Source organism: Nicotiana tabacum, chromosome 5, assembly GCF_000715075.1.
Source record: "Nicotiana tabacum cultivar K326 chromosome 5, ASM71507v2, whole genome shotgun sequence".
NCBI classification, from domain to species: domain Eukaryota; kingdom Viridiplantae; phylum Streptophyta; class Magnoliopsida; order Solanales; family Solanaceae; genus Nicotiana; species Nicotiana tabacum.
Genome location: NC_134084.1, coordinates 76,019,245 through 76,031,371, shown reverse-complemented (window position 1 = coordinate 76,031,371; position 12,127 = coordinate 76,019,245). Strand labels below are relative to the sequence as shown.

The 12,127-nt window shown below is 38.5% G+C and overlaps 1 protein-coding gene across 5 annotated transcripts in view; it reads left to right on the top strand.

The window, feature by feature from the left end:
* Positions 1–11,885, top strand: part of LOC107831638 (serine/arginine-rich splicing factor SR30) — a 30,293-nt gene extending 18,408 nt beyond the window's left edge. For 2 of the 5 annotated variants that reach the window (XM_075253688.1, XM_075253689.1), the window contains exons 5-14: positions 4,976–5,078; positions 5,178–5,224; positions 5,311–5,368; positions 7,284–7,333; positions 7,468–7,524; positions 7,597–7,760; positions 7,830–7,913; positions 11,190–11,232; positions 11,341–11,409; positions 11,497–11,885. In XM_075253688.1, coding sequence (XP_075109789.1) covers positions 4,976–5,078; positions 5,178–5,224; positions 5,311–5,368; positions 7,284–7,333; positions 7,468–7,524; positions 7,597–7,760; positions 7,830–7,913; positions 11,190–11,232; positions 11,341–11,409; positions 11,497–11,511 — 690 coding nt within the window. In that variant the 3' untranslated portion in view covers positions 11,512–11,885. The remainder of the gene's footprint in view (positions 1–4,975; positions 5,079–5,177; positions 5,225–5,310; positions 5,369–7,283; positions 7,334–7,467; positions 7,525–7,596; positions 7,761–7,829; positions 7,914–11,189; positions 11,233–11,340; positions 11,410–11,496) is intronic. The other 3 variants (XM_075253690.1, XM_075253692.1, XM_075253691.1) reach the window with 3 other exon arrangements.
* Positions 11,886–12,127: the final 242 nt, after the last annotated feature.

The window sequence follows — 12,127 nt, the reverse complement described above, 5'->3', positions numbered from 1 at the left end:
GTTGTTCAAACATCTGAAACTAATTGACGACATATGTCGACTCGACTATACTAGTTATAACTCATACAATCGTAACCTAAAATCAGACATTTAACAGTATCGAACACATGATTCGGATTGCACTGACTAAGCAAAATTACATGGGAGGAATCAGTTGGTCAGTTCACCTTTGAAATTCAATTAATTGCACAGCAAATACATACAAATTATCAGAACAATTAGAAGAAAGACTCAATCAAACAACAAAGGTTCAGGAGAGGTGGACAGGGCACAGTTGATAAAATTCAAAGACACAAAATCAAAACAAACATGAACAAACTTTTAGCCAATCACATGGACTAAACAGAAATAAGAAAAGAAAAAGCAAGACTCACCTCATATCTTTGAAAAATCAAAAGATTCCAACTCGGATTCGGACAGACCTTTCTTAAGGCTGAACGGGCTTTAATCGAAGTGTTTCTCAGATGAGAAACACTTCGATTAAGGTCCATTAGACCTTAATCCTTTGGTTTGAACGGATATGGACCAGTGACGAGGACCTTTAAAGTTCCAAAAAATTAGATCCAGGATTCGGGCTTCCCTGGTCAGATTCGGACCAAACCAAGTATGGTTTGGTCACGAGGGGGTCTGGGGAGTGTCTGGTATGAATTTGAAGCAGATCGGTGTAGATCAGGTTCCGACTCGAATCTTCAAATGAAGATTCGAGAAGGTGGGATAAGATTCGAAGCATGGGGTTGATAGATTTGGGTTCAGGATGGCATGGGGGTTCTATGGTGTTCAGGGGAAGGTCACCGGCGTTCATGCCGCCGGCTTCCATGGTGAAGGATACAGGGGCGGCTCTAGGGTTTGATGGGGGATGAGGTTGAAGACGGAGGCCGGGGTATTGGATAGGGGGGTAGGGTATGTTAAGGGCTTATATATGGAATGAGTAGGCGGATCTCGACCGTTAGATCAATTTAGATCTACGGTCTGGATCTGATGGCTTAAGTGGAACGGTGTCGTTTCGAGGGTAAGGGGTTTGGGTTGGTCCGGGTGGAAACGGGTCGGGTTTGTTGGTGGGTTACGGGGAATGTGATCTTGGCCGTTGATCAATTTGAGATCAACGGCCCAGATCAGACTGCAGTAAAACGGTGTCGTTTGGAAGGCCCCCTGAGGCCAGCTGGTCTGGACCGGGTTTGGGCTGATTTTGTTTTGGGCCAATTTATTTAATAAATTGGCCCAATCCGGAAGAAGAAAGGGCCCTTTTCTCTTTTTTTTTTTATTATTTTTATTTCTTTTCTTATTTATTTTAAAAACAAAACTAAGCCAAAAAATCAAATTAAAATTAAATACACACTCAATACAATTATTTGCACACACACTAAAGATATTTCAAACAGGTAAAATCAAACAAAACAAAATTACGGACAAAGGGGCCTGTTTATGCCTTTCTATGTTGCGGTTCAGATTATGCATGACACGTACACATTTATTTTTTTTGAATTTTGTTTTAATAAAGTAAATAAATAAAAATGGGCCAAAGTCGCAAATAAATCAACAAAGTGCCGTACAGAAATCCAAAATTGTACAGCAGGACCAATTTTTATTCTCTTGGAGCGAATGTCGCGCAAAAACAAAAATCACGTGCTCACATGTACCAGACTTGAAGAAGAATCTCATCTCTGTGGGAGCCCTTGAATCAAAAGGGTTCAAAATCATTGCAGAAAATGGAGTGATGAGAGTATGCTCAGGTGCACTAGTGGTAATGAAGGCTAATCGGAAGAACAATAATATGTACCGCTATCGTGGTAGTACAGTTATTGGGACAGCGACAGTGACATCCAGTGACGACAAAGAGGCAGAAGCAACCAAGCTATGGCACATGCGCTTGGGACATGCTGGAGGAAAATTCTTGAAAACTCTATCAGATCAAGGATTGTTAAAAGGAGTCAAGACTTGCAACTTGGAGTTTTGTGAGCATTGTGTTAAAGGGAAATAGACAAGGGTTAAATTTGGTACATCGATCCATAATACTAAAGGCATTTTGGATTATGTACACTCTGATGTTTGGGGTCCTTCCAAAACACCTTCATTGGGTGGGAAGCACTATTTTGTAACCTTTGTTGATGATTTTTCCCGAAGAGTATGGGTGTATACAATGAAGAGCAAAGATGAAGTGTTGGGAATTTTTCTCAAATAGAAGACGATGGTGGAGAATCAAATAGGCAAGAGGATCAAGTGTATTCGCACAGACAATGGAGGTGAATACAAAAATGATCATTTTAATAAGGTCTGTGAAAAAGATGGCATCGTCCGACACTTCACTGTCAGACATACACCACAACAGAATGGAGTGGCAGAACGTATGAACCGGACCTTGCTGGAGAAGGTACGGTGTATGTTGTCCAATGCTGGCTTGGGCAAAGAATTTTGGGCTGAGGCAGTTACATATGCATGCCACCTCATTAATCGCTTACCATCTGCTGCTATTGATGGCAAGACACCATTTGAAAAATGGTATGGAAAGCCTGCTGTAGATTATGACTCTTTGCACGTGTTTGGCTCAACTGCATATTATCATGTGACAGAGTCAAAATTGGATCCAAGGGCAAAGAAGGTTATTTTTATAGGAATTACTTCTGGAGTCAAAGGATATCGCTTATGGTGTCCTATGACAAAGAAAGTAATATTCAGCAGGGATGTTACCTTTGATGAATCTGCTATGGCAAATAAGGTAACAAAAGATACCAAACAAAATAAAGGTGCTTCTAAGCAAGTGGAGTTTGAGGGAAAATTTATTTTTCCTACACAAGAAGCAGAGGAGGAAACAAATGAAGATTACCCTCTGGAAGGAGAGCCGGTAGAGGAGATTCCAACTCAGGAACCTCAACAACAACTTGAATCAATAGCAACCAACATGCCAAAAAGAACAATAACGAAACCTGTTCGTCTCATAGAGACGGTTGCTTGTGCAACCTCAATTGTAGCTGATGATGTTCCTACCACTTATAAAGACGCTGTCCAAAGTTCAGAAGAAGATAAGTGGAGGATTGCCATGAATGATGAAATACAGTCCCTTCATCAGAATCATACATGGATATTGGTCAATCTCCCGAAGGGAAAGAAAGCAATTGGGTGCAAATGGGTATTTGCAAAGAAAGAAAGATTTCCTAACCAATTAGATGTTCGCTACAAAGCAAGATTGGTGGCCAAAGGATATGCTCAAAAAGAGGGAATTGATTACAATGAAGTGTTTTCTCCAGTTGTAAAACATTCCTCCATTAGAATTGTGTTGGCTTTGGTAGCACAATTGGATTCGGAACTAGTTCGGATGGATGTAAAAACTGCGTTTTTACATGGAAACTTGGAGGAGGAAATCTACATGACTCAGCCAGAAGGATTCAAAATTGCTGGAAAAGAAAATATGGTGTGCAAACTAGAAAAATCGTTGTACGGATTGAAACAATCTTCTAGACAATGGTACAAGCGATTTGACGAGTTTATGTTGCGGCAAGGGTACAAGAGAAGCAAATACGATCATTGTGTGTATTTGCACAAGCTTAAAGATGGTTCTTTTGTATATCTTCTCCTATATGTTGATGATATGTTGATAGCTTCCAAGAATTCGGAAGAAATTGATAAGTTGAAGATTCAACTGAAGAAGGAGTTTGAGATGAAGGATTTGGGTGAGGCAAAGAAAATTCTTGGCATGGAGATAATTAGAGATAGACGTTCAAAGAAACTCTGTTTATCTCAAAAGGAATATTTGAAGAGAGTACTTCAACGTTTTGGCATAGATGACAAGACTAAGCCAGTTAGTACTCCACTTGCTTCCCATTTTAAGCTAAGTACTACTATGTCGCCAATGGATGAAGCTGAACGAGAGTATATGTCAAAGGTACCATACGCAAATGCTGTTGGTAGCTTGATGTATGCAATGGTTTGCACAAGGCTTGACATTTCACAATCTGTTGGAGTTATTAGCAGATATATGCACAATCCAGGGAATGAGCATTGGCAAGCTGTGAAGTGGATTCTACGGTATATTCATAATACTGTAGATGTCGGGTTATTTTTTGAGCAGGAAGACAATCAGTCTGTAGTTGGATATTGTGACTCAGATTTTGCGAGTGATTTGGACAAACGAAGATCAACTACTGGTTATGTGTTTACTTTTGCAAAGGCACCAGTTAGTTGGAAGTCTACTTTGCAGTCAACAGTTGCTTTGTCTACAACAGAGGCAGGGTACATGGCTATTACAGAGGCTGTGAAGGAGGCAATTTGGCTTCAAGGATTGCTAAAGGAGCTTGGTGTTGAACAAAAAGGTATCACAATTATTTGTGATAGTCAAAGTGCTATTCAATTAGCGAAGAACCAAGTTTATCATGCAAGGACGAAGCACATTGATGTTCGGTATCATTTTGTACGAGAAATCATAGAAGAAGGTGGAGTCACAGTGAAGAAAATTCATACTACAGAGAATCCTGCTGATATGCTGACAAAGGTGGTGACTGCGATCAAGTTTCAACATTGTTTGGATTTGATCAACATTGTTGAACACTGAAGATTGAAGATGAAGACACAACCAAAATTTGTTACCGAGAGAAAATTGAAGATGTGGAATTTTGCCAAGGTGGAGATTTGTTGAATTATATGTCAAATTTCCATCCCACATCGGTGGGTTAAGGAGTTGGTGGGAAACTTTTTCCTATAAAAGGAGGCTTAATGTTTAGGATTTAAACACACTTCTCATTTGCCTTCTCATCTGTTTAAGACATTTGTATCTTCTCTCTTTAGTATTATTTCACTTGTATTTTTGGAGTGAAATAAAATATTGGTTGTGTCCGAGGAGTAGGCAAAATTAGCCGAACCTCGTAAATTCTGGTGTTCCCTTTATTGTTGCTTTATTGTCTTATTTATTATTTGGTGGCTGTCATAATTTTTGGTATAGTAGTTGTGACTTATTCACACTATATACATTTGGCTTCCGCAACAGGTTGAACTTGCACATGGTGGGCGAGGATCATCATCGTATGATCGCTATAGCAGTCACAGTAGTGGGAGTCGTGGTGGATCTTCAAGACGATCGGATTATCGGGGTTAGCCTGGTTTTTAATATTTTTCTCATATTTCTGTAACTGCTTAAGGTCAGCGAAGTTTTATAGTCAAAATCAGCGGCTAAGAATTAAATTTTGCAGTTCTCGTCACCGGACTACCATCTTCTGCTTCATGGCAAGACTTGAAGGTTGGCATGTGATATCATGTTTTGATTTTTGATTTCTATGCTTGCTCAGGATTTTGATTAGTTTGGCTTAAACTTGGCCTTGGCAGGATCACATGCGTCGAGCCGGAGATGTTTGTTTCTCTCAAGTTTACCGTGACCGTGATGGTTAGTAGATGCTTCCTTGTGACAATTCTTCAGTTTGCTTTTATTCATGCTTATAGCAATAAATATGCGCTGGTAAACAGATTTTGCTTGTATAAGAATGATAATAGTTTCAGCAATATATATAAGGGAAGTTAGATACACAGTGGTGGATATCATAACATGTAAGTTAGGTAGGTTGCTAATTTTTCAAACTGGTGTATATCAGAAAGAAAGACCCATAACACAGGGCTTTTTGACTGGAGGTCGCTTGTTATATCTTCAGCTTATATGATAACATTAATTAGAAAAAAAAAATATCTTGGTGCTAACGCTATTAATGATGATTTGCGAACCTCCCTAGATGTTCCCTGTTCCTGGAAATTTCTAACTTGATTATATCTTCTCTTTTTTCCTTCTTGTATTTAGTGATACTCTAAGTGGACCATCCTGCTTTCAGACGTGATATCTGATATGAGGTATCTCCTGCCAGAGCATTGATCTGTTCTGTTTTTGACACTATTAACGTTCTATACTTCACCTTTTAGCACCAGCACTTTGGTCATGTCCATGCTTAATTTATTGTCTAATGTGAGGGGCAAAAATAGGTGTTGAAAACTGTACATAAACTTTCAGTCTATCACCGAAATTTCTACTACTGATTTTTTTTGGAGAACAACTAAAAATTACTATTAGTGTAGGTACTAGCACTCTCTTTTCAGTGACTGCAGCGAATAATAATTGTATATACTCTTCAATCTTGTCAATTTCTTTCCTTAATCATTTAAATACAGCCTTTATTTTTTTTAGATTTGGCAAGAACTGTCTATATCACATATTTTACAACAAAAGTTTTCCTTCCTATGTATCTTCTTAGTAGATTGCTCAGCCTGATTCCACTTAAAGAGAGCAGGGGCATCCTTGCTGTTATTTCAACATCCGGCAGTTGGTGAGAAGGGAATATTTACTTCACAAATCACATGCCCCTTTTTTTAAAAGCACATTCCGTATGAGCTACCTTAATCACTTTGAAATACGTCTAGTTTCCTATAGGTTGGGCAAATGACTCAGATGTTTCTTCTTTATATCTTCACAACATTCTAATTGCTAAAGCTTTATTGACTGCTTTTGACATACATAATGGTATTTTCACATGGAAATGCGTAATCGTGCCAAAAAAACAGCAAACACTAAAATGGTTCAGGAAGTATCTTTAGCATGCCTGTTAAACTAAGTTGCTTGGACACGGATGCAGATCTAGAGGTTGGATCCTTCGAGATGAAAATTCTTAGATTCGGGGATACGGATCCTAGTACGGATATGGGTGCCGGGATCCGGCTAAAAGTAATTCAAAAATATAATATCTCTAAAATATGAGAAATATTTTGGAATACTTACGTATAGCATGTTAAGTGTGGATTTCTTTTTTATTCTCTAGTTGTAGATAAGTAAAGGGTTGATTTCCTAGATAAGGTATGCTATTTTCTTCAAATTTACCCTAGATTTGGTTCTGATTTCGAGAATCAAATTGTATCTCATCTCGAATTTTTTCGTCCGTCATGGTCAAAGTACCCAAAATTCTTTGACTAGATCCGGTACAGATCCCATACCCACACCCATACTAGTGTCGACAAGGGTGCGGCACCTAAATTGCCGTATCAGAGCAACTTAGCTATAAAGAAGTAAAAACAGTCAAACAGATGTTCTTGAGAACAAGTAATATCATTTGAAATATTATCCGAGGACAAACCTTATACTGCCCAAGATCAGCCAAAAAGCCGAGTGTTCAGTCAGTTAAACTAAATAGAACTACTCATCTGTGTAAGGCTTCTGGTATTTGAAGAAAAGATCTTTCTTTTCCTAATCCTGATTTTGAACCCAGTAACCTGTAAGCTTTTCAATGCAAGACGTTTATGTCAACAGTTGACAACTTTTGCAGGTGTAAGAGGAATTGTGGACTATACCAACTACGACGATATGAAATATGCGGTAGGATTCTCAAGCCTTTAACTCGCGTACTTTAATCTGTTAATCATCGTAGGTTGTTTCATCTGTAGACTTAAAGGTTCTTCTTTTGTTTCTGTGCATCCTTTATTTACATTATTTTAATATTCTCTCTGCAGATAAAGAAACTTGATGACTCTCTGTTTCGCAATCAATTTTCTCGAGCTTACATACAGGTCTGTTTTCTGTTGGACCCTGGTTCAAATGCTTCTTTTTGCACTAGGTTAATTATTTTTTACTGCCTTCAGGTAGAGGAGTATGATAAGAGGCGTAGCTACTCGAGGAGCCCAAGTCCATATTATTCAAGAAGCAAAAGTTATTATGATAAGAGGCGTAGCTACTCGAGGAGTCCAAGTCCATATTATTCAAGAAGCAGGAGTCCCCTACAAAGCTATAGCAGCCGGAGCAGAAGGTTTAGTGACTAATTTAGCTTTTGAGATTGTGCTTAACATTTATCATTTTACTAACAGATAGCTAGCAGCGTGTCTCCTAGGGGTAAATATACTCGTCGCTCTTTATCTGTATCACTTTCAAGGTCCTTTTCCCCTGCTCACTCTGTTTCAAGGTATCTTTCTGGTTTCACTTCCAAAACTATAATTGTTGTGAATTTAGTTTTTACTATATCTTATAGTGGTTATGTGGAAACTGAAATGGGCATTTAGTGACCCTTGATGGTTTCAAATGTCATGATATTTGAGATTGTCCTGTTTAAATTTTCAAGTCTTTGATGAGCTGTCTATATAAGTTGGTATTTGTTGTCCAGTTGATAATGCGTATCCGGTGATTTCTTGTTTCTTCAAGAACTGTTCTAGATGAGGAATTCTCCGTTCTGCTTATATATATTTTTTTCTTGATTTGCTCCAACACTCATCTGTATAGCTGATGATTAAATTTTCTTTCCGAAAGTTTTCGTTTGACGTGCATGAAGCTGAAGCAGTCCTCCTTTCTCCCTATCTGTGATTTCTGCAATCTAAAGTATCTCTCTCTTCATTCTTTTAATGTCATGAATTTTCAACTAAGTTAAGAGAAAATAAAATGAAAATACAACCATGGTGGAAGGACATGAGTGGTGGGTACGTACATTGTGGAAGGAGATGAGTGGTGGGTACCTACAGATTGTATACTTAACATGACCTTAGAAATAAGATTGTACATTTTGGTGTTATTAGAAATCCAGCAAGGTGGAAGCCGGGGCGGATCTACATGGTAGCAAGGGGTTTAATTGAATCCTCTTCGCGCAAAATTTTATTGTTTTTGATAACCTTACTACTAATAGAAAGGGGAAAGATGCGCTCAATCCCTTGCTTCCTACTCCAACTTAGGAGTGGGGGCTCTAGAGCTTTTTCCGCAGGCTGCAATGCCCCCTTTTGATTAGCCTCTTTCCAAGAGGGAGAAGATCTTATGGCAATCTCAGGCATACTCAAAATTGGTTATGATCGAGCAACCTATGAACAATTGTCGGAAAATGGGGGTCTTTTGAGCAGGTTGTGACACTCTCCCCCACCTATTGTTGCGACGTCCTCGGCGCAAGTACTCCCCAAGTATGCTTGGTTTTATATGTGGAATTTCGCAAAATATCACTAATATCCGAGATATATGCTATCATGGTAAAGGGTGTTTAATATAAGTGACATGTTCCGTGTTTGAGTCGTGTCTGCCGTTTATTCACTATTTTTCATTTACAAAGATAGTTGTTTCACCTTTTTTTCTTCTTTATAATTTCATCAAGGGGATCATAAACCTGCCTCTTGTATGGGATAGCTATAAGTTTAATCCTGATTTGAGTTAATACCTACAACCAAACGCTGAATAAAATTAATCCCAAATTCTATAATGGGATAACCACCCAAATCCCTGTAGGTAAACGGCCACTAAATGTGGATGTAACTATTTATGGAGTATTATATGTCCGAATATCGGAGTTGGGTGGATGAAATGGAGGCTCGCTTACGGTGTCTTGTGTGAAAAGAATCCGTCACTTAGACTTAATGGTAAGTTCTATAAAGTGGTAGTTCGACCGACTATGTTATATGGGGCACAATGTTGGCCAGTCAAGAACTCTCATGTCTAGAAGATAAAAGTAGCTGAAATGAGAATGTTTAGATGGATGTTTGAGCATACCAGATTTGATAAGATTAGGAATGAAGTTATTCGAGAAAAGGAGGGAGTGACCCCCGTAGAGAACAAGATGCGAGTGACGAGGCTGAGATGGTTTGGGCATGTGAAGAGTAACTGATGCTCCAGTTAAGAGGTGTGAGAGGTTTGACATAGGGGGTATGAGGAGGGGTAGAGGTAGGCCTAAGAAGTATTGGGGAGAGATGATTAGGCATGACATGACGCAACTAGAACTTACTGAGGACATGTCCCTTGATAGAAGGGTGTGGAAGTCGAGAATTAGGGTAGAAGGCGAGTAGGTAGCCGAGCGTTTTGCTCTTTCTTTCTCAGACCGGTAGCATTAGTATTAGTATGGTATCCCTTTTACTCGTAGATTGCTATTTTACTTAGTGTTTGATTGATATCATTCGCTTTGGTTTTCTTAATTTCCCGTTGTTACTACTTGTGGCCTATGCTTCTTTTCATCTACTTTGAGAGGAGGGTCTATCGGAAACAACCCCTCTGCCCTCCCAGGGCAGGGATAAGATATGCATACACATTACCCTCCCTAGACCCTAGTTGTGGGAATTCACTGGGTTTGTTGCTGTTGTTGTTGTTCTTTCTTATAAGACAGTGGACCTTATTGTGGTAGGCCAAAGTTTAATTTGAAGAATATGGAAATCTTCTCTCATGTTTTGTACCATAATACACAAATGCCTTTATAAACAATATTCTTTGTCGAATGATGTCTGCTATAGATGATCATCAAGAAGGTGCAGTCCAGTAATTATAGTTATCTTCTGGTTGTCGATGAGTTTGAGTTGTGGACTTTGTAAATGGGTTAGGCGTTAGAAGTTGCTCTAAAACAATTTGAATCTCCTCTTGGTGGTTCAAGCTGTTTGTTTCTCTCTTACTAATATAGTTTTAACGTTGGAACTCTCGAATTGAGAATTTGTCTTCAAACTACAAAAGAAAAAATGAATCCGAAAAGAGATATGAAACAATAACAGTTTGAGAGTGATGTGATGATTTTCTTTTCTAGTTTGTTGTCGGGAAGGAATAGAAGTTAATAGGTCATCTCGTTCTATTTTTGGGGTTTATTCAGAACGGACTTTTCTGCTCCATGGTTATGACATGAAGATTTTGAAAAATTGACTTTTTTTGTTGCCTAGATCATGCTGTTCGCAGCAATCAGGGGTTACTTGTTTAGACATTGATGGTTATGGTGCTCAAATTCACCCAACTCATTTTGTAGTGGCAGTAACTTGTAATAGTGGATGAGTACCTCCCGGTAACTCTGGATGGTAAATCAAAATTTAATATGTTATATAAGGTGGGCGCCACAAGGTGGATTGTTAGCTTAAGTAAATATATAAAATTATCTTTTGGCCCAAAATAATAAAAAAGGAAAAGTAGAGAGCTGAATGGGGTCATGGGATGGTCATTTGATCAGTTAGACAAATAAAAGTAATAGTAATAGTTTGTCTTGTTGATTTTGTTTAAGTTCTGGTAGTCCCATAGGTATGGGCCCTTTCAAGTTTGCAGTTGGGGTGCACATTTTTTTTGGTAGGATTTGATGACTTTTCGTTCAATGGTACTAAAAATTGCTTGCAGCTGCTACTCCGCTACCGTCTCATTGTGGACATAGAAGTAGCATAGATTCATTTGGGATTCAAGGGTTTTCTACAACCTATTGAACTAAGAATTAGCCTGATACTGAATTGAGGTGTTTTTTGGGATTTTGCAGATCTCTATCAAGGTCTAGATCTCCTGTGTCATCCGTAAGTGTAGTAAGTTTTTTGTATCCTTCGCATTTCTCTTTAGATTAGAAAGTTAAAATTTTCTGTACTTGATCTTGTAAATCTGTTAAACTTTTAACCTACTTTGATACTGTGTAGCTACCTCACCGTAAGCTAATCAGAGCAAGCCGCAGCCGAAGCAGGAGTATGTCTTCTTCTCGTTCTTCGGTATGTTCACTTTTTCTACGTTTGGATTTTCTTCTGATCGTTGGACCTGTTGTCATATTTTTAATGTTTTGAGGATTATTATTTCAGGGGAGATCCTACTGAGACCTTTATAGTAACAATGGGCAGATGGTAGCTGAATAAGCAGTTGTATTGTAGGCTGTTATAGGATGTTGAGAAGTTGGCTAGTGTCTTCTGGTTATTTTGCGAACTTCGTCCGTTGTCGGCCTCTGGAGGTCGAGCATCATAATCTTGCTGGCTAGCTCGTGTTCTAGAAATGTAGTTTAATGAATCCGTATGTCTTCCCTAATTGCTTAGCCATCTAGAAGATATTTATACCTGAACTTACTTTGATAATCTATGCTTGTTATTTGTTTGAGTTTTTGACTAAAATTGTCCCTTATGTGAGGGAGTATGATTATTTTTGTCCTTCAAATATGACTCAAAGCATCTTTAATTCCTTAACTTTTTAAATTTCACTTTGTTAGAGTGGAGTACCTTTAGTCTTACTAACAGAATCAAGTTAAAAACTAACGGTGTTAGTCCATGTGATACTCACGTGACTTTGTAAAATACTAAATCTATCCGTAAAAGACCAACTCCAATTGCAATTTTTTCCCAACTTTATTTGCGAAGAAACACTTTACCAAAAATCCTGACCCTCTGAAAAAAGCTTCGATGGACTGAAACAAGAAGAGGATTCGAAGTAAAGAAGCTTACT